This window comes from Taudactylus pleione, unplaced genomic scaffold, assembly GCF_031769625.1.
Source record: "Taudactylus pleione unplaced genomic scaffold, aTauple2 ptg000018l, whole genome shotgun sequence".
Lineage (NCBI taxonomy): Eukaryota > Metazoa > Chordata > Amphibia > Anura > Myobatrachidae > Taudactylus > Taudactylus pleione.
The window spans coordinates 8,273,887-8,297,176 of NW_028284420.1; the positions used below are offsets into that span (position 1 = coordinate 8,273,887).

The 23,290-nt window shown below is 45.4% G+C and overlaps 1 protein-coding gene across 1 annotated transcript in view; it reads right to left on the reverse strand.

Moving 5' to 3' along the window:
* Positions 1-679: 679 nt before the first annotated feature.
* The window catches only part of APCDD1L (APC down-regulated 1 like), a 73,895-nt gene continuing 51,284 nt past the window's right edge, over positions 680-23,290 (reverse strand). Inside the window, exons 2-4 of the mRNA XM_088482670.1 lie at positions 15,173-15,347; positions 9,900-10,431; positions 680-1,453 (exon numbers count right to left, since the gene is read on the reverse strand). Coding sequence (XP_088338796.1) covers positions 695-1,453; positions 9,900-10,431; positions 15,173-15,347 — 1,466 coding nt within the window. The 3' untranslated portion in view covers positions 680-694. The remainder of the gene's footprint in view (positions 1,454-9,899; positions 10,432-15,172; positions 15,348-23,290) is intronic.

Genomic DNA, 23,290 nt, shown 5'->3' on the forward strand with positions numbered 1-23,290 from the left:
CCCGGTCCCAAGCATTTTGGATATGGGAGACTCAACCTATATATATATATATATATATATATATATTTTTTTTTTTATTTGTTTAGGCAGTCTTAGAAGAAATATATAAATGTATATTGTTTGCACAATTGTCAGACTTCTAATAGATGTCATTAGTACGTTGATTTGGCTCATCGGGGGGTCCTCTGACATAGTGGCTTACACAGGACTTAATTTTAAAACTGTCTCCCGTCAATCTTTCAAAAATATATGTATTTTAAAGTGTTTCGGAAGACCAAATTTTGCCTCCGGTAGCTCATTGTAATGAAGAGACGTATCTATTTCAGGATTACAAACACCTGTTGTATGCAGTTCACTTGCAGGTTGCTTCTGGAGTCCTGTCAGAGAAAGTGCAGTGTTTACAGCATTAGGCCAGCAAATGTCAGCCATTTTGTTTTCCCCAGTGCAGGGTCTGCTAGTTTTCACTTTAGTCTTTTGTCTCTGTGAGAACCGAGACATCTGCAGAGGAAAATCTTCTCTTTAAAAAAAATATATATATATTTTCAGCAAGTGCATTAGCTAGATAGAATACTATGTACAATATCTTTAAACAAAACAAACAAAGCAGAACCTCAACTCAATTTGTTTTAGTGGAATATGTGTCCCAGCTCTGACAGGGTCAGAAAGCTGCACCTGAAAAAACAGCCTGAGTGAATCAGTGCAGTCTTAAAATATGTAATACAATAAACATTAAGAGCAGAGCCCAAAAATGTGGCAAGAATAAGGGTGCAATGTTCAGTGCAAAATCCATAGAGAGACTTTGCTTGGAAGGTAGTGTGAGCTCATCAAAGCATTCGATAAGAGGGGGCTGGTATGATGTGGGCCGTTTGTCGGGTGTCGATGGGCTGGAGCCATCGGTTGGCCTCTCACCCAAGTACAGGAGATGGCGTCCAATGTTGTCTTGCTCAATTTTAAAAAGTTCATATTCAGTGTGTGGAAGGCTTATACCCATCACATCACAGCCTCCTGTTATTGTTATGTCCTGTTCCTCCCCTATGACCCATAATCCAGCCACACCACAGTTTCCAGACGGAGAGGTGTTCAACATCTGCAAAATTTCCTGGCTTAATGGTTTAACCCAAACTTTGCTCACTATAAACACTAGTTCTGTGCCTCCATTAACTTGATTGGAGTTCACTACTTTAGCGTAGTGTCCTTTAGCATGAAGTGTGAAAGTTGGCTGTTTACAGAGAGGGTCAGCATAGTGATAGTAGAATCCTTCCCATGTGCGGTTATCCTCATTGAATATCAGATAGCGGGTGAGGAACAGGACAGCTGGGCGCACTTCACACTGGCTGCTCACCCATTTTCCTATGAGATGGCCTCGTGGTTGCAGAGTCTGGGGAAGGACTGGTGGTTGGTGCTCATCAGCGTTGTATATAATTCCACAGACATGACATGGATAGACATGGTGCTGTAAACAAAATAAGTGGAAGACTGAATTGAAATGCGAGATCATTGTAAAAGATGTTCAGATTTCAAATGACCATTGGATATCTAGATCATTCTAACAATGCATTAACAATTGGTGCAAGTGCTTTGTGCCATGGGTGCCAATTTACCCTAGTGTACGAATCTTAGTGCATTGGTGTAATTCATTCCAGATGTCAAAGCCCTGTATCCCTATTTAAGAGTTTTAATTGCACAGGATGCTCAAAGATAAATATTAATGCACACATCTATGTGCTTATCCACCATAAAGAAATTGTTTAAAAATAAAATGTATTTTCTGTGTATTTATTACATAAGATCAAGTCAAGCAGATGATTGTGATCAACAAGTGTGGATTATTTCTGACATCAGACATTGTATCAATGGACATTTTTGTGTGATGAGTGATGCATTGCTGAACAATCTGATCACTGAACAAATAAATCTAAATGTTGTCGCCCTGTGTATGCTAAAATTCATTGCCAATGATCACTTGGTCAGTGAATTAAGAAGTTGTATCCCAACAAATACACTTATTTTTTAAAATGGCAGGTAATATGTAGCAATATACACATGAAAATAATACTTTCATATATTATGCTAGCTTAAATCAGTTTTTGCCATTACTGCCTAGATGTTGCAATGATGAACCTCAAATAGGGATGTACGGTTTTTTATCTATGTATATAATGCCTAAAGCTACCCATACACTGTGCGATATGCACCTTGGGACGCGACGGAGTGATCCGCTCCCTGAACGCCTGATATGCCGCCGCCCCACCAGCATAGCGCTGCATTGGATCTTACATCGCATCCCCAGATCAAGTGAACATGCAGTAATATCTGGAGGTGTGATGTACGACCCCACGGGAGCACGCACTGTCTGATATCATGCCCACACACGATATCATGGTATTGGTATGATATAGCGGCAATATTGTACCAATCTGTCGGATCGACTGCTATATTGCACCCTGTATGGGCACCATTAGTGATGCCACCAGCACCTAAAATAATCCATTGAATCATTCTCAGGAATATTGAATATGCCCACTAAATGGCTCCAAAGTAAGGACAATATATCCAATATAATACAGGGGATACGTTCAGTATCCCAACGCAGGGGATGCTGGTGCTTAGAATACCGGCGCTGGAATCCCAACACCTGTCAGAATCCTGACTGTCAGCATCCCAAAGGTAAGTAGTGGGGTTGGGGGGAGGGCTAGTATACCTACCAACAAGTGTCGGTATCCTAACCCTGTCGGGATGCCGACATGTGGATTTTGACTACTGGGATCCCGAGCGCCAGCATCACTCCTCTTTAGGTGGTCCAGCTGAAAAATGTACAAAGGGTCTCTCATGCCAGGTAAGTAATTTCTTATTTTTTGTAATTTTTTAATAATATATATGTAAATCGTGTGTGTATATTGTAATAGAAGCACTGGAGAAGTGTGGAATGGCTTCTGTGTGTGTCCCAGGTTCCTGTCCTATGTGTTTTAGCCCCCAGGAGAAGTCTGTTTTACAAACAGGTTTGAGTGTCGGCTTTTGGTAAAAGCCAGAGAATGGGTCCTGGGGGTGTGGATGTGAGAGAGAAGGGAGGGCTCCATCCACAGGGCTGTTTCAGGTGTTAGGCCTTTCAGCCTGAGAGCAGGCTAAAGAGTGATTGCACCTGGAAGTGGCTCATAAGAGCTGTGTAATGTCTTGGTGCAGTGTCTCATACCTGGGAGAGCAGGCCTGCAGGTTAGCTTGCTCTGAGACACTGTCTGATACAAACCTGAAGGTACTGTGGACGTGAACTTGGTTTGTGTTCTGTTAGTGAGGGAATCCTACTGTCTAGTTCAGGGGTCCTCAAACTTGGCCCTCCAGATGCTGTGGAACTACACATCCCAGCATGCACTGCACATAGTTTTAGCATGCTGTTATATCAAAAAGGTGGCAGTGCATGCTGGGATGTGTAGTTCCACAGCAGCTGGAGGGCCAAGTTTGAAGACCCCTGGTCTAGTTAGAGCCCAGATGGGCTAGGAATTATTTTATGTTTTGTTTATTTGATTATTGGTGTTGCACAAAAAAAACTGGTGCCATGACTGGAGTGCTGTTTCCTGGCTGCTGTGTGTAAGGAGGTGTCCATCTACCCCAGGAGAGAGACCCCTACCCCGATCATATCACAATTGGTGGAGAAAGCGGGTATGCACACCGAAAATTGCAGCAAGAGGAAAAGCTCTACGTTTAAAATAAATTTAAAGTGACAGACACCAATTTGTTGTGTGGGATATCAACTCATGTTCTGTGAAGTCCATGAAGGTGGCGTCAGCAGATGCTTAGAGAAGCCAGCTTCAGCTTCCAACCTGCACCTAAAGATAACATGGAGGATGTTGTTAAGGCCTTGCTCCAAGCTACTGCAGCTCAGCAGGAAATGAACAAACTTCAGCAGGAAGCTACCAGAGCTCAGCAGGAATCTACCAATGTGCAACTGTTGGCCTTGGAGACAGCCCAGAGGCAACAACAAGTCACTATTGAGGAAACCCGCCAGGCCTTAAAAGAGGTAGTACAACACTTGGTAGCCCGGTCTGGAGATGCAACCACTGACCCTCCAACCCACACTCGCTCCATACGCACCAGTCATTTTTTACAGAAGATGACTCCAAGTGATGATGTGGAGGCATATCTCACAGCGTTTGAGAGAGCCGCAGAAAGGGAGAGTTGGCCCAAGGAACAGTGGGCAAGTCTTGTGGCACCCTTCCTGTCTGGAGAACCACAAAAGGCCTACTATGACTTGTGCCTGGCTGATGCAAAGGACTATGTAAAACTAAAACGGGAGATCCTAACTCGCTTGGGAGTCACCACATTTGTTCGTGCCCAACGAGTCCACCACTGGGAGTTCCAAATGGAAAAGCCTCCATGCTCACAGATGCATGACCTCGTCCGTCTAACCACAAAATGGCTACAGCCTGAGATGCTGACATTACCACAGATCGTGGAAAGAGTCGTGATGGACCAGTATCTGCGATCGCTACCTGCAACTCTGTGCAAGTGGGCAAGCCATGCAGACCCTAAGTCCGCAGACCATTTAGTTGAATTGGCGGAGAGGCACGTGGCAGCCGAGGAGCTGTTGTCTGCACCACCGAGCACCGATGGCGCATCGGCGGACTCCCATCGACCCTGGTAAGACTGTTCCAGGGTAGAAGGGTGCTGGGCATTGGAATGTACCTAAGACTGAGGGTGTGGAACCTGGAGACAGGCCAGCCAGGTCAGGAAGGTTTCTGCCCCGTAAAAAACGATAATAATATGATTCAGTGTTTCCGATGTGGTGGTTTCGGCCATATTGCGGCTAATTGTTCACTCACCTCTGAACCTATGCAATGTGATACTGCTCATGTCAACCTCAGGTTGTCTTTCTTTGCACAGCCAGCCTGTACTACTGACCAGCAGGCTGAGACAGATAAACACGTGTGTACTCACTGTAGAAGGCAACCGAGTAGAGACGCTGTTAGATTCTGGTAGCCTGGTTACACTGATGAAAGCTTAACTGTTGAACCCCCTGAAGCGTAAAAGGAAAACTGTTGGTGTGACCTGCATACATGGGGATACTTGGTATTATATTACTACAGAAGTGAACATCGAGACACCATGTGGTTCCGCGATAGTCTCTGTGGGTTTGGTACATGGCTTAATGTATGATGCAATATTGGGGAGAGACTTTGCTCACTTCTGGAAGTTGTGGGAAAGCCGATTTTGCACAGTGGTAAATCACCCTGACCCGTTTGAGAAGGTTACTGGTGTAGTAGTAGAGGAAGTTTCTTCAGAGTCAGAAGTGTTCCCTTTTTCTAGTATGATTAGTGAACTAGAGAATGCGGAGCATGATGGTGGCTCGCCAACTGATTTGCCTCCCACTGAGGTGGGAAGTGTTAGTGAGCCAGTTGATCGTCTGCCTGATTTAGAGGTCAGAAGAGAGGTCTTTGCCGTAGAGCAGTTAAATTACCCTACTCTGGCTAGAGCCAGGGAGAAGGTCAAAGTGATCGATGGTAAACCCATGGACCCCGATAGTCCTCTGTCATATCCTCACATGGCAGTATGTCGGGAGATTTTTTTGTATCAAGTGACTAAGAAAGGGGAAGATATTGTGGAACAATTAATAGTTCCCAAAGCATACAGAAGAACAGTGATAGATCTAGCTCATGGTCATATAATGGCAGGCCACCTGGGGGTAGCGAAAACCACTGAGCGGATTTTGCAGAGGTTTTTTTGGCATGGGGTCCATAAAGAGGTATCTGACTTTTGTGCATCTTGCCCTGAATGTCAGTATAATGCTCCCAGACCACATTTTAAAAGTCCTCTAGTCCCATTACCCATTATTGAGGTACCGTTTGAAAGAATAGCAATGTATTTGGTTGGACCCTTAATGAAGTCTGCCCGAGGCCATCAATATATTCTGATGATAATGTATTACGCTACCAGGTATACCATTGCGCAATACGTCAACCAAGTCCATTGCTAGAGAGTTAGTCCATGTCTTTATAGGTCGGGAATACCTAAGGAAATACTGACTGAGCAGGGTACCCCATTTATGTCAAAAGTCATGAAAGAGTTATGCCGCCTGTTCAAAATTGAACAGTTAAGAACTTTGGTCTATCACCCCCAAACTGATGGATTAGTGGAGAGGTTTAACAAGACATTAAAACATATGCTAAGAAAAGTAGTCGACAAGGATGGTAGAGATTGGGATTACTTGTTGCCTTATTTGTTGTTGGCCATAAGAGAGGTTCCCCAATCCTCCACCGGGTTTTCATCTTTCGATTTGTTATATGGGAGACACCCAAGGGGGTTACTAGACGTTGCCAAAAAGACATGGGGGGGGGCAGTCCAGCCCGTATAAAACAGTTATTGGGCATGTTTCCCAAATGCAATACAGAATTGCTGCTGTGGTGCCGATAGTAAGAGAGCACTTGGAACAGGCTCAACAGGCACAGCAGAGGGTATACAACTGCAATGCTCGGTTACGCAACTTTGCTTCTAGGGACAGAGTCTTGGTATTGGTCCCACAGTGGAAAGTAAACTTTTGGCTAAGGACCCCTTTGAAATCTTATAAAAAGTGGGGCAAGTCAATTATAAAGTTTACCAGCCGCGGAAAAGAAAGCCAGAACAGATATACCATGTAAATCTTATAAAACCCTGGAAGGATAGAGCAGCACTGTCAGCTGTCCGAGCCCCTCCAGTAAACCCAGGGCCTGTGGTTCCCAAAGTGACAGTGGCAAAAACCCTGTCAGCAAGTCAACAGCAGGAAGTTAAGGAATTTCTGATCAGAAATAGGGTGCTGTTTTCTGACATACCAGGCAAACCACGGTCATTAAACATGACATAATCACTGACCCAGGGGTTAAGGTTAACCTAAAGCCCTATAGGTTACCAGAAGCCCAAAGAGAATCAGTGTAGAAGGAAATTAAAAAAATGTTAGAGTTGGGTGTAATTGAAGAATCGCTAGTGAGTGGTCAAGTCCCATTGTGCTCATTCCAAAACCAGACCGGAGTGTGCGATTCTGCAATGACTTCCGGAAATTGAACAGTGTGTCCAAATTCCATGCCTACCCTATGCCTAGGGTGTATGAACTAATTGAAAGGCTGGGGACAACCAGATATTTAACCACTCTTGACTTAACCAAAGGGTATTGGCAAGTGCCGTTAACTGAGAACGCCAAAGAAAAGACAGCTTTTTCTGCACCAGAGGGTTGTTTCAATACAAGATGTTGCCCTTTGGGTTACATGGGGCATCTGCTCTGCTACCTTTTGAAGAATGATGGATAGGATTCTAAGGCCCCAGAGACCGTATGCTGCTGCTTATCTGGATGATGTGGTCATTCATATGCCTGATTGGCAGTCTCACTTGCCCAGAGTACAAGCGGTGTTGTACTCCATCTATAAGGCAGGTTGACAGCCAACCCAAAAAAGTGTTCTCTAGGGATGGAAGAAGTAAAGTGTCTTGGATACACCATTGGCAGAGGTTTGATAAAGCCACAGCTCAATAAGATTGAGGCAATATAAAACTGGCCACGACCCCTGAATAAGAAGCAGGTGAGAGCCTTCTTAGGGATTACTGGGTAATATAGGAGGTTTATACCCAATTTTGCCACCATTGCAGTCCCACTGACTGACCTTACCAAAGGCAAACAGAAAGGCATGGTGGAATGGAGTCCTGAAGCAGAGAAGGCTTTTCAGGAGTTAAAAATAGCATTATGTACCCAACCAGTTCTGATGACCCCTGATGTTGACAGAGAGTTTGTTGTACAAACTGATGCATCAGACGTAGGCATAGGAGCGATCCTGTCCCAAAGCAAAGAGGGTGTAGAACACCTGATTTTTTTCTAAAGCCGAACATTAAATATACATGTGAGAAACTATGCTACGGTCGAGAAAGAAGCATTAGCCATAAAGTGGGCGTTAGAAACTCTCAGGTACTACTTGGTGGGAAGGAAGTTCAGGTTGATCACTGACCATGCCCCTTTGAATTGGATGTCACAGAACAAGGACAGCAATGTAAGAATAACAGGGTGGTTCTTGGCATTGCAAACCTTTAAGTTCACAGTAGAACACTTGCCAGGAAGCCAGCTGGCCAATGCAGATGCTTTGTCACGTGTGCATTGTTTGGGGGCTGCAGTTGTTCCACCCCACAGGTCGAAACAAAGGGGGGGATATGTAATAGAAGCACTGGAGAAGTGTGGAATGGCTTCTATGTGTGTCCCAGGTTCCTGTCCTATGTGTTTTAGCTCCCAGGAGAAGTCTGTTTTACAAACAGGTTTGAGTGTCGGCTTTTGGTAAAAGCAGGAGAATGGGTCCTGGGGGTGTGGATGTGAGAGAGAAGGGAGGGCTCCATCCACAGGGCTGTTTCAGGTGTTAGGCCTTTCAGCCTGAGAGCAGGCTAATGAGTGATTACACCTGGAAGTGGCTCATAAGAGCTGTGTAATGTCTTGGTGCAGTGTCTCATACCTGGGAGGGCAGTCCTGCAGGTTAGCTTGCTCCGACACTGCTTGATACAAACCTGAAGGTACTGTGGACATGAACTTGTTTCGTGTTCTGTTAGTGAGGGAATGCTACTGTCTAGTTAGAGCCCAGATGGGCTAGGATTTATTTTAGGTTTTGTTTATTTGATTATTGGTGTTGCACAATAAAAACTGGTGCCACGAAAACCCACGACTGGAGTGCTGTTTCCTGGCTGCCATGTGTAAGGAGGTGTCCATCTACCCCAGGAGAGGGACCCCTACCCCGATCATATCACAATATATATATGTATATAAATATATATACACATATATGTATAAATGAATGTGTGTATATATATATATATATATATATATATATATTAATGTGTTTATATATAAATTTATATCTGTATATAAATGTGTGTGTATAGGTCGGTGATTGCCTCCGGCCAGCGTGCACATTGAGCTTATAGTTATATCTGGACCGGAGCAGCCAGCACATAGTAGGATATCTATTTACAGGCAGGATTTGGAATACAGTGACATACAGGTGTATGATATTTTGATGGGATGCGGTCATAAGCCCAACCGCAGGGATCCGGCGTTCAGAATGCCAACACCGGAATCCCGACACTTGTCAGAATACCGGCGCCGGCATCACAACAGCTGGGATCCCATAGGTAAGTAATGGGGTTAGGGTTAGGCACTAGGGGGAGGATTAGGTTTAGGCACTAAGGGGGAAGTTGGGTTTAGGCACCGGGGAGGGAGGGTTCGGATACCAACCAACGATATCCTAACCCTGTCAGGATGCCGGCGTCGGGATTCTGGCCCTTGGGATTCTGACCGCCGGGTTCCCGAGGGGGGACGTAGGGTCGGGGGTCCCAGAGATATCAGTGTACTGGGCCTAAAGTTTTCTGTTGCCAGCCCTGCCCGTACACATCCCTAATAAAACATATTGTACACCAGGGGTAGGCAACCTGTGGCACTACAGCTGCTGTGCAACTGCACCTCCCAGCATGCCCTGCCACAGTTGTGTTGTTAGAGCATGGTAAAATTGTGACGGCATGCTGGGAGGTGTAGTTCTACAGCAGCTGGAGTGCCACAATTTGCCTACCTCTGTTGTAAATAAAATGGTCGTACTGTGTGCTAAAGAAACAATAAAGCTATAGCAGTAACTGGGATCACTTATTTCAATTAATAAAAGGAAGGCTTTTATAGTTTACATTTATTTATGTAGTGCCAACATATGCTGTAGTACTTTTATGTTTTAGTCTTCAACTAGCCTGTAAGCCCCGTCAAAGTACTATAGTTAGTTGACCTAGTAATGTGTTGTAGATTGGTGTAGGTTACAAGTAGGTAAATCGGGGATGTCAGGCATGCCCTGCCAGCACTTTGCTAGGGCTTGTTCTATAGTTGTAGGGCCTTATGTTTCCTAAACTTAAGTGTAGGTGAAACTCACCAGGGCACTCTGTAGTGGCTGCTGGTATCCATTTGGTCGGTAATGCATTCTTTCCGACATCTCTGTGTGGATGTCTCCCAGAAACAGCTTTTCCACCAGTCCCCCCATTTGCTGAGAGTTGTATTGTTTTTCCAGTCTCACCAGGCTTAACTCATGCATAGTGAAGTTGATGGCAGCAGTACAGTCTCTATCTGCTTTGTCACTGAGAAGCTCATATACTCTTCCTGGTGCCCAACTCCTGCCAGTGGATACAAAACCAGCACATGTCCTGTTCATCTGTGCTCTAATGTTACTCATGGTCTCCTGGCTGTAAAACACAATTCCAACTTTGTGCAAGTGATGGTCTGCCTCTGTAGCCCCCCTCGTTATCCATGACGCTTGACGCAAGCGCAATTTTCCCTTGATCACAAGAGAATAAGAAGGCTGATGGCACTGGGGGTCCATGTAGTAAAATTGGAGAGCTTTAAACAAATGATTAGAATAAAACATGTAGGATCTGGTAAGAAATTCTGGTCCAGGTCGGACTTCGCATCTAAAGGTGGTAGAGTTAGAAAAAAAAAAAAGTTAAACCATATGTACAGTATATGCTTTTATCATTGTCTGCCAATCTTTATTATTTTGCAACAAAAATGTACTAAAATGCTTCCTAAATTAAATGCTGACTTTTCAAACTCATTTGATACTCTATAGTCAGCTAAAACATTCAACTCAAAAAGAAAGTTGTGACCAGGATTAATAAATGTTTATTTTACCGCCAAAGCAGAGGTATAACATCTACAAGTCATCTTAATATCATTTGGGGTATAAGAGTTCAAAAAATAAAAGTATGTCACTGTGTTATTCTACACAGATGCAGTATTATTATTATCATTTATTTATATGGTGCCACAAATGTTCCGCAGCACCTTACAAAGCACATAAACAAGTTGTAGACAAGCGACTTACAGAACAATACAATACAGGACCAGGACATGGATAATACATATTGCTACATTAGTGATCATAACACCCAGATAAGCAACAGAGCATAAGCAACCAAGTGTTAGGTGCCCTAGTGATGAGTAAGAAGTAGATGAAACTAAAGTAGGGAGAAGTACAAGAGGTTAGAGGGCCTACTCATAAGAGCTTACATTCTAAAAGGGGAGGGGAAGGCAAACAAGGGTGACACAGATGGGGAGGAAGGTGTATGTATCAGGGAGTTAGAATGACAGCTGGAAGGTTTTTATGAAATAATGAGTCTTGAGAGCCCGTTTGAAGGATTGCAAAGAGGTGGAGAGTCTGATGGGGAGTGGGAGAGAGTTCCAGAGGTGGGGAGCAGTGCGGGCAAAATCTTGGAGGCGGGAGTGGGAGGAAGTAATCAACTGGCATGAAAGGCGGCGTGCATTAGTTGAACGAAGAGAGCGGAGAGGAGAGTGAAGGGAGATGAGATCAGAGATGTATATGAAGATTGGGGAAGATTGGGTGAGGGCTTTGTAAGTGAGCGTGGAGAACCTTAAATTGGGTTCTAAAAGGGCAGGGGAGCCAATGGAGGGCTTGTAAGAGAGGGGAGGCAGATGTAGAGCGTTTGGAGAGGAAAATAAGCCGTGCAGCAGCATTGAGGACAGACTGGAGAGGAGAGAGATGGGATTTGGGGAGGCCAGATAGGAGGAGGTTACAGTAGTCCAATCTGGAGATGACCAGTGAGTGTATGAGGGTTTTTGTAGCATCCTGGGTGAGATAGGGTCTGATCTTAGAAATATTTTTGTGATGGAAACGACAGGACTGTGAAAGGTTCTGGATATGTGGTTTGAAGGAGAGGGATGAGTCCAGGATTACTCCAAGACAGCGCACTTTGGGGCTAGATGAGATAGTTATACCATCAATTGATAAAAAAATAGTGAGAAGTGAGGTTATGTGGGAGGGTCGGAAGACGATCAGCTCTGTCTTAGACATATTAAGTTTAAGAAATTGCTGGGACATCCAGGAAGAGATGGCAGAGAGACAGTGGGAGATACAAGTCAGAAGAGAGGGGGAGAGATCAGGGGAGGAAATGTAGATTTGAGTATCATCAGCAAAGAGATGATAATGGAGGTCAAAAGAGCTGATGAGTTCACCTAGAGAGGAAGTATAGAGGGAGAATAGAAGAGGTCCAAGAACAGAACCTTGAGGAACACCTACTGTAAGAGGCTGTGGGGGGGAAGAGGAGTCATGAGAGGAAACTGAGAAAGATCGGTCAGAGAGGTAGGATGACAGCCAGGAGAGGGCAGTGTCACGTAGACCAAGGGAGTGAAGGATATGAAGCAGGAGAGGGTGGTCCACAGTGTCAAAAGCAGCAGAGAGATCAAGGAGAATGAGAAGAGAGTAGTGGCCCTTGGATTTTCCAGCAGGGAGGTCGTTGCTGACTTTTGTGAGGGCAGTTTCAGTGGAGTGGAGAGAACGGAAGCCGGACTGAAAAGGATCAAGGAGGGAGTGGGAGGAAAGAAAAGTGGTAAGGCGTTTGTAGACAATCCGCTCAAGGAGTTTGGAGGCAAAAGGGAGGAGAGAGATGGGTCGGTAATTAGAAAAAAGGTTAGGATCAAGGGTAGGTTTTTTAAGAATGGGGGAGACAAGGGCATGCTTGAATGCAGAAGGAACAGTGCCTGATGAGAGGGAGAGGTTAATGAGGTGGGCAAGATGGGAGCAGGCAGAAAGAGAGAGGAAGCGGAGGAGGCGGGAGGGGCTGGATCAAGGGGGGAGGTGGAAGGGGGGAAGGACCGGATAAGGGCCATGACTTCCTCTCCAGATACAGGGGAGAAGGATGCTAGAGTTGGTAAAGTTGATTGGGAGGGGTGATCTGGGAAAGGAGGAGGTGGAGAGCTGGGGGACTGGTTGGATATGATGTCCTGACATATGGAATCAATTTTAGATGTAAAGTAGGTAGCAAAGTCAAGGGCAGAGAGACGAGGAGGGGAGACGAGGAGGGGGTGGGCGAAGGAGGGAGTTGAAAGTGGTGAAGAGACGCTGGGGATTAGAGGACTGAGAGGAGATGAGGATCTTGAAATATGACTGTTTAGAGAGGGAGAGAGCAGCACTATAGGATGAGAGCATAAATTTGAAATGGAGAAAATCTGCCATAGAGCGTGATCTTCTCCACTGTCACTCGGCGGTTCGTGAACACTTTTTTTTCAGGTATCTGGTGCATTTGGAATGCCAGGGTTGAGGAGTAGATCTGCGAGTGTGAGTAGTGATTGCAGGAGCAACAGAGTCCATAGCAGAAGTAAGGGAGGCGTTGTATAAGGAAGTGGCTTGGTCAGGACAGGAGAGAGAGAGGATAGGGGAGAGAAGAGAGTCAAGCAGGGAAGAAAAGGAAACTGTGTCGATAGCGTCAATGTTACGCTTAGTGATGGTGGCTTTTGGAGGTAGAGAAGGAGAAGGAGAGAGGGACAGGTTAAAAGAGAGAAGGTGATGGTCAGAAAGTGGGAAAGTGGGAATTGGAGTGATCAGAAATATCACATCGGTGAGTGAAGACCAGATCAAGCAAATGGCCACTCACATGGGAGGGTGAGGAGGTCCATTGGGAGAAACCAAGTGAAGATGTGAGGGTGAGGAGTTTGGAGGCCGAGGATTCTGTGGGGATATCAATTGGAATATTGAAGTCACCTAGGATAATGGAGGGAAGGTCTGAGGAGAGAAAGTGAGGGAGCCAGGAAGCAAAGTTGTCAAGGTACTTGGAGGGAGGGCCAGGGGGACGGTAAATGACAGCTACTCTGAGGTGTACTGGGTGTAAGGCATGGACTTCAAATGTAGAGAATGTAAGGGATGGTTCAGAGGGTATGGGTTGGTATGAGTAACCAGGGGATAGGAGGACCCCAACACCACCACCATGGCGACCCCCAGGTCGTGGGGTGTGGGAAAAGGTGAGGTCCCCAGAGGAGAGAGCTGCAGGAGAAGTGGTGTCAGAGGGTAAAATCCAGGTTTCAGTAATGGCTAAAAGATTCAGGGACTTGGAGATGAAAAGGTCATGGGTTGGGACCAGTTTATTACAGACTGACCTGGCATTCCAGAGGGCACAGGATAGAGGGACAGCATTTGTTGTAGAGATTTGGATGAGTAGAGAGCTGAAGGGAAGCCCAGCCCTCTCCCTCCCCTTTACAGCTCTCACTGGATGCCTGATAGACACATCATCTTTTCTCCACCAGGACTGTACAGATGTAAGGAGTTTGGGAACCTCTGCTGTAGTGTGTTTTTGGACAACATTTCTGTTTGCTCAAAGAGACTGTTCAATTTATCAAGATAAAACTGGACAAATTCATGTGTACATCAAGTGGGGCTTTCTCAATGGTTGGAAATTCTGAAATAATTAATACATTTAAATATTCCAAGACTAGAATAAGAGACATATGACACCATTGTAATAGCTATTTTGGCCATATCATTACACTTGGTCATCAGATACCAGTCACAATGAGACCTGTTTTTAGATTGAATCCTGTTACCAATTTTAAGGTTAATTCCAATCAATCATTCTGTATAGTTTCAAAAGTTCTGGATCAGGAGTTCTCACCTATAATGTGGGAAATTAGACTCAGGGACAATGTTCCTAAAAGATTATAAACATATTTGTGATAGGAAGGTTGGTATGAGTTTTTTTCCCCCAGAAAGGCTGCCAACACTATTTCAATTAACCCTTAAATGTGGAGCAGATAGAAATACAAGTTTGGTCATTTGTTCATTTATGCCCCCATAATAGTGCCCTAGATAATGTTATGCCCAATAGTAGTGTCCTAGTTATTTTATGACCCATAGTAGTGTCCTAGTTATAATTATGCCAAACAAAACCCGCAGTTCACATTATGCCAAATTGTAGTGTCCCCAGTTCACAATATGTCATATCTTTGTGCCACAGTTTATATTATTGCCCTTGGGTTCTACATGTTTAACCTGCGGCATACCATCCACTGCGAGGCGGCAAGCTGGTAGAAAGGGACAGTCTGATGGTGATGTGAGCTGGGTGCAGAGGAGGTTGGCTGATCAATGCAATACAAATGTTCAGAGAAGTGAATGTTGTAAAGACAGTTCCAACTTCAATTTACCCTCATAATTAAATTAAGAAATAATTGAGATTTAACTGAGCAGTATTTTATAAGTAAACAATAAAACATTGAAATGAATTAAAGCTCACTACTACAATGCCTGCGACATGCCTGTGGGGAATGGGCCAAGCTTTCAAATGTGCGGAAAAAAGAAAAGTACCACAGGGGACACAATCATACGTTTTGTAAATTACCTCCATAGGCTTTATGCAGTTCTCTTACCCTGTGGAGATCCAATGACCTTCTATGTTTGGTGGCAATATTGCAGAAATACGGGCTCCATCCTGCAGGTGGCGCAGTTGGTATTGACATTGAGGCTCCCAATTCATTTTACCAGAGCCAAGGAACTTGTCAGAAGGAACTGGAACATCCCACAGTTTGTCCCCATACACCATGGCTGCAAACAATATATAAACCACATGCATTAAATGTATCTGTAATATCTGAAAGCTATTTATACAATTTAAGGTTAATTACACTGAAAGGTAGACAAGCAGTGAATTTAATTGATAGCCAATGTATTATATAGGTAATTTACGTTTCTTTATGGTTCTAGTACAGGGATGATATTCGTTGATATACTGTATATTGTATGTAATTGGTTTTCTCCCTTGATATACCACCTCTTGGTGTACACAATTCATTTTATTTGCTTGGAAATCGCATGTACATTATTCAAAAGATCCTGTTGCCAGGTTAGAGATTGGGGGGTCTATTTACTAAGCAGTGTTAGGAGACAGAGTGAAAAGTGATAAGGTGCCAGCCAATCAGCTCCTAACTGTCATCTCACAGGCTGTGTTTGAAAAATGACAGTTGAGAGCTGATTGGCTGGCACCTTATCACTTTTCACTCTGTCTCCTAACACTGTTTAGTAAGTAGACCCCTAGGTTCCTTATTCAGAGTCGTTAGTGTAAATTGAGACCTTTTTTCTGCGTTTTTTTTTTAAACTGTACCTGACCATTTTTTTGCAATCTGCATCTTATTTTGTTGAGTGCTCCTGTGCTGTCTCCTTGGTTGTGACAGGGTCTCCATAGTAAAGGTGGTGAAATGCTGTGCATGTGCGACCTCCAACCCAATGCGCCTTCGGTGCATGCACGCCTTACCACATGTTCTCCGTCCTCCATGACATGCCCCTGAGTGTCTGTCGTAGTGAGACCATGCCTCAGAGATACCGGTCCCACATTTAGCAGCAGTTCTGCCACTATAAACCATTGTGCCACCAACGCTGGCCGAACTGCAAGTCCCACTGCCACCACTACATGTACCCTGCGGGTGCATACTACAAACACTGCATACTGCCTTTATTAACCTGTTCCTGGCTGAATCTGTCTTCCATTGCATGTTCCTGTATTGTATTACATTAACTGTTGGTTGTCTCACATCCTGCTGTTCTACCTGGTTAAAAAAAAACAATCCCTTGTTAAGATATTCATTGCATGGACTGACCTTCATCACAAACCGCTAACACTTGTCAAAGTAGGTTCTGCCAATAATTTTGTATTAAGTCTGACGTGCGGCTCTCTATGACTAGGGGGCTGAGACCATGGCTGGAATTGGGGTGCATTCGTGGTAAGTGGGAATGTATGAGAGTGCAGTGAGCATGCAGTCATTACTAAAGCATAGTAAGAGCCTGTTCTGAGCATGTAGTTTTAACTTAAGACAAACATGATGGCCGAAAAGTCTCAAACACAGCCTCATGGAGGGGTCTAAGGGCCTGATCCAGAGGCGGTCGCTATTTGCGAGTGCTCGCTCTGAATCAGGGCGGATGTTTTTTAAAAAAAATCTGCCTCCAGGCCGCTCTTATAGCTGTGGGTGACCACCCACAGCTTTTGCAAGCGGCCTGGCGATGGTCGCGATTATCGCAACCATCGGGCTTGTGACGAGACCCTTGTGGTAGGGTCTCAGTTCCGGAAGCCCGAGTGAACTTCCTACTCTAATAGAGCAGGAAGTTCACTACTGACATCACTCAGTAGTGAACTTCCTGCGAAGGGACACACACAAACGGCAGGCGTTCCTTCATTTGTCCAGCCACCTCCCCCTCCCCGCCTACAAAACAGGGCGAGCTGTCGATCAAATAGACAGCCACCCCGTTTTGTAGTGAGCCCTGGAGCGAGTGAGGCTCTCACTCGCTCCAGGGCTCGCGCACGCTGTGTGTGCGCACTGGCCGACCATCGACCTGCTTACGAGCGCTATACGCTCGCGAGCGGGTCTGAATCAGGCCCTAAGTGTAAAGTTGATAGTGTTGCATATGAAGCTGCTAATGATGACTGCATCCAATTGGTCGCAAATGTGAAAAACACTCGCATTTATTCAAATACATGAAAACAACTGGAGCAGTGCTTAAGACACTTTTAACAAGGAGGACGTTGGAGCTTGAGATTTGAGGATGCGACTGACACAGAGTTTGGTTGCAGAGTGGAGGCTTTTAAAAAAATCACATATTGCAATTAAGTTTCATAGAGTGACTTGTGCACAATGCATGTATCAAGAATCATGCCCCATTGTGGCGCCCCTTTAACACTTGGGATATCATTTATAAAGCGTACCTGAAGCATACTTACCTATATTCCGGGAATGTCCAGGAGACTCATAATTTGTATTCACCCGAGCTTCCAGAAGAGTGGGTAGATCTCACGTATCCTACCTAATTCCTAGTGAAGTGAGCAGGATAGGGAGTGTAATGCTGGGAATTGTAGATCTGTGGGGTGAGGGAGGGGCCAATATGACACGATTCTTAGACACAAAGCGCCTGGGCCATCCCCTCAATGGCCAGCTGCAACTTTTAGAGGTTCACTGAGCAAGAGTGTAAATTATATATCAAGTACCTCTCTTTCATTGAATAAACTTTTCAGTTTTTCATTAAACACTGCAGTTCTCCGCCATAGGCTGGAGGAGAGTGAGGCCCCCATTTATTAACGATAATAAACACCAGTTATATTTTTAGTTTAGTATCACTGTGATACAAACGAAATACTTACCCCACCGACAAGGTCCCGCGAGGTCCTCTGCTGGGCTGCTGGCAGCCGAATGCTCCAGCTTTATGCGCATGCGCGGCTGTCCGTCTGCACATGTGCATGACATGGGGACCGGGCAGTGTTGGTAGGCTTTGCTGAAGCCGTAAAGGCACCACCCGGTCTCCATTGCAGCAGGGCCGGATTAACAATGGGGCGGGTGGAGCTACAGCTCCAGGCCTCCCTTTGAAAATAGGCCCACATACACTGGCTGCGGTGGAGACAGGAAAAAAAATACTGTTTTTTTTCTTGTCACCACCAGCCCAGCTAACCTGCCATGGCCGCCTGCAGCTAAGTTTATCCCTCTCCCACACCCCCTTGCCTACCTTCCATCCCTTCCCCTCGGCCGGTGGACGGACCGGCCAGCCGTAGCCCCACCCACCTCCAACCCCCTGGAAGCTCCGCCCCCCGACTCATCCGAAGCTCCGCCCACTGACACCTCTGCTCCCACCATCCTGTCACCTAGCTCAGGAAACAGGAAGGAAGGCAGCCCAGCAGGACCATATTAACCTCCCACAGGTCAGTGTAATGTCTGGCCCCAGAGTAATTATTAATATATATAGAGAGAGAGAGAGAGAGAGAGAGAGAGAGAGAGAGAGAGAGAGAGAGAGAGAGAATGTGTGTGTGTATACATATATATATATATATGCTTTATATGTGTGTATATATATATATATATATAAAAAAAGTCTATATATATATGTGCGTGTGTGCGTGTATGTGTAGATATATATATATATATATGAGTGTGTATGTATGTAAGTATATAAATATAGTGTGTGTGTGTATGTATGTAAGTATATATATATATATATATACTGGGGCATATTTATAATGGGTACATGGTGTGCGGTGCACACGGGCCCCTGGGTCCAGGAGGGACCTGCACCGCACACCCTGCACTTACCACTCAGGAGTCCCACGTCAGCGCCGGTGTCAGCACTGGAAAAAATGACTGGAAAAATGCCGCCGTGGCCATTTTCCCGTTGTTTTGCGCATGCTCAGTACAGGGGAAATGTTCGTCACAGCCATTTTCTTGGTGACCTGTGCATGCACTATAGACTCTGGACACACTCTAGTGCCCAAAGTCTTATCAGTGCGGCACTGCGCTCAATGGACTCGATTCCCGGCGCTATTCAATTCAGCGCGCTAAGTCGGGGAATGGCCATTCTCGCACCTTAAACAGGGTTTTTAGGCGCGAGAACGGGCATTCTCCAACTAAACTTCCCGGCGCGATGCTGTTTTCCCGGTGCTAAGGGCAGAAAACAGCATCGCGTCTGGACTTTTGTCGGATTTCAGGAGGGATGCGAGAAGAGATCCTTAGTCGGGCTTAGCAGTGCGATGAATTGAATAGCTCCAGGAGCTGATTCCCCGCGCTATTCACTTCGCGTTTAATAGAATTGAGCCCCATGTGTGTATATATAATGTATATATATAAATTGAGAGTGGTGTTTGGAGGAAAGGCGTTAAGGTAGGTGCCAGCAATACCTTCCATGGAACTAAACACACCCTCAGCACAGGCCACACCCCTATGTAAACCACACCTACACCACATTGGTCATGACCCCACATCACCAGTCACACTGCTGCGGCACTTGTCACACCCCCAACAGCGCCACACAATAGGCCCCTCATGAATTTCAGCTCCAGGCCCATGTGGACGTTAATCTGGCACTGCATTACAGGCAGAGATATATACATTAAAATGAGATTATTAGTATCAATTCCCTATGGCTGCATGCATTTTCTGATAAGTATCAGAGTGTTTTCATCAACAAAGAGATTTTACTGACGACTTTGGGGCTTATTTACATTTGGTTGTAAATTAATTTTATGACACGCCTCTCACATGTAGCAGTACACGTCCACTTTACCGCTGCACTCATAGATGTTGCTTTCACAAGTAGGCAAGTACTGTATGACAAGACCTGATTTCCAGCTCTACACTGGTTCAGAATGCCCTACAAAATGAGCCCTACACTGACCTATATCTCATTACAGTAACTTTGCACTGCCAAATGAAATTTTGTTTGTGGACTGCTCTCTGTTTCTACAAGCTGCTGCTTCTCTGCAAATGTGGGATCTAATTCTGCAGACTTACTGAATGTGACTATGCGTCCCAGGCAGTTCAAGGCATGCAGTAGATCTAAAGGTGCATTTGTGGTGCAGAGCTCCTCTGTGCTTATAGCTAAAGTCGCATTTATAAGTGCTAGTAACATACAGAGGCCCTGATTCAGAGCCGGACGCTCTGACAGAGCGCTCGCTCTGAATCAGGGCCGTCCCTGCTCCTTTTTGGAGCGCTCGCATAGCTGTGGGTGACCACCCACAGCTATAGCGAGCGGCCAAAATGATGGTTGTGATGGTCAAGACCATCGCGACCATCGGGCTTGCGACGAGACCCTGCGGTAGGGTTTCGCTGCCGCAAGCCCTGGAGTCCTTTTGGCTCTATCAGAGCCAAAAGCACTCCCACTGACATCACTTGTGATGTCAGTGGGGCCGGCCCCAGATGGTAGGCATTCCCATGGGAATGCCTCCGTCAGGGCAGCGACGCCCCCGGCACGCACACCAAAGGGGGCGTGCTGTCAATCACCATCGACAGCACGCCCTTTGGTGCGAGACCCATGTTATTCGGGTCTCGCACATGCGCACTTGGGCAACATCGACCCACTTGCGAGCGCTCGCGAGCGGGTCTGAATCAGGCCCAGAGTTCAGTAATTTAAAGGAACAGAAGGATACATTTCTATTTTATTTGACATGCATGCATAATGCAAAAGCCTCTATGGGGAGAATTCAATTAGCCACAGTACTTACCGCAGGCTTTTAGCGCCTGGGTTAAGTGCCCAGAGCTATACCATTACTGTTTGTAGTAAGTCCACGCTAAGCCCTGAGGGTGCACTTAATGCAAATTTCTGTTTGCAACCTGCTGAGGTGCAAACAGAAATCTTGGTCAAGTGTACCCTTGGGGATTAGTGCAGGCAGTAATTGAATAGCTCCGGGCGTTAAACCTGGGAGCTAAAAGCCCGCTGGAAGTCCAGGGGGTAATTGAATCCACCCACCCATGAATTTAATTATGGCAAACTCAATCCCCAACTTGGTGATAGACTATCCTCTGATGGTATCATAATTAAAATGAAATGTCTAAACTTAATGAGGAGCCGAGTCTGTGAAAAATATCAGTCAAGTAAGAGAAATAGCCAAATTGCCCTTACAGTCCAGGTTTTAAGGATATCCATGCTTGAGTCTAGATGGTAAAATCAAATTGACTGAGGTACTAATTAAGTCACCTGTGCTCAAGCATGAATATCCTTAAAACGTGGACTGTAATAGCAGAGTTTGGGAACCTCTAGAATAAGCAATGGATCTGACATTTTAAATTTCTATACAGATATCAAAAGTGTAGATCATTGGTGCTCTAGGCCAGGGTTTCACAACTCAAGGCTTCAGGGACCCTCAACAGTGCATGTTTTACAGATCTCAGTATCACAAGTGAAATAATTAGCTCCACTGTGCATCTTTTAAAATGTGTCAGCCAGTAATTAGGGTTGCCACCTATCCAGGATTACTCTGGACTGTCTGGAAACCAGTCAATCTGTCTGGAGTACAGATGCTACCTAATCCCAACAAGCATCTGGAAATCCACTGGCTACTTAGTCACATCCAGCCTTTTTTTTTGCTCCCATCCATGGCCTGCATCCTCTTCTGGCCACCTGACTGCAGGAGAAGAGGCACTTGCTCACATCACAAGCCCACTCAGTTCTGGTCTGACTTAGATTACTGGTGGTCACCTGGGGCACCCCAACAAAACCATTACTGTGTTTGTACTAAGCACTTGAAAAGGTGATCAGATCCCAAGTGCCAACTTGCTGACAGCTGCAGTACCTGTTACGCACAAATTTGTCAGCATCGCATCTCCCATAGAAATCTATTGGGCATGCAGCTGTCTGCGGGAATGGAGGAATCTCCGATACCTGCTGCATTCTCTCTTTCATACATCTGGGGAAAACTTAATATTTTCCGAAAACGGGTAGAAATATACAATGATAAATGGGCCCTTAAACCTAATGCCATATGCCGTCTGTGCAGTGCAGCTACTGTGTGTGTGCGTGCACTGCGCCGTGGAAGGTTTTTTTTTCCATATACTTTAACATTAGACATTTTTCAATATCACTACTTTTGCACATTATGCATAAAAAACACAATAATACCAGAACTGGGATGTAGTCAGGATACCGGCGGGCACTATCCTGCCCGACGATATCCCGACACTGACATCCCGACATGGGACTAAAGATAGGCATCGAAATCCTGATGCCTATCATTAGCCCTACTACAAAATCTCGACACCCGGCATACCGAATGAAGGTAAGCCGGGTGTCTTAGCGTGTAGCCGCGAGGGTTAGGTTTAGGGACCCCCAGGGGGACTTAGGGTTAGGCACCCCCCCTAAGTCCCCCTGGGGGGGTTAGGGTTAGGCACTCCCTCCCCCCTGGGAGGGATAGAGTGCGGGGAGGGGAGTTAGGTTTAGGCATTAACGGGGGGAGGTTAGGGTTAGGCACCACTAAGGGAGGGTTAGGGTAGGGAGAGGAGAGGGTTAGGGTACTTACCTGCTGCAGTCAGGATTTCGATCCGTCTGGCTGCTGCTGTCGGTATTTGATTCAGCGGCTAAACAGTCACCGGCATTACATACAGATTCCACCGGAACTACATCTAGTTATTTCAATTATGAGATGTTAGTTCCTAGTTGCCAGCTTTTCATTAATATTACCAGTAATATTCTGTAATTTATCCATTACTTGTTGTGATATCTAACACCATTTGGTAGCTGTTGCAGAGCAGCCAGAAGATTTCTATTGTTCTGAACAAAATGTACTGCAGAGTCTCCTGCCTGATCCGGCAGTGGTTGAGGGAGAACCAGGCAAGCCACTAGGCTGCTGCTCCATCCTCTAATTGAGACATTGGAATGGTATTTTTTATTGTGCGAGGGCAGTGCAAGGCAGATGCGACAGTGAGTGGATCAACCACCATGCGAGTCGCGGCGCAAACCTATCAGTCAGACTAGTTATTTAAGTCAAAAAATTTTTTTAGCCAACTTGTCTGAACAATTTATCTTACCAATATGTGTGGCCAGCTTTAGGGCATGTTGTGATAAGTGGCGTCGGGGTACAGTATAGCTGTTTTTCTTATTGTTGGAATTAAGGGTAATACTTATGCAGCCATTGAAATCTAATTGCTCATGGCGTCCTGTGTGAGAGGCTGTGTGTCTTTAGATGCAGCCGCTGTTAGCAACACACCTGCATCTGCCTAAGCACCCCCTTTTACCTCCAAGGAAAA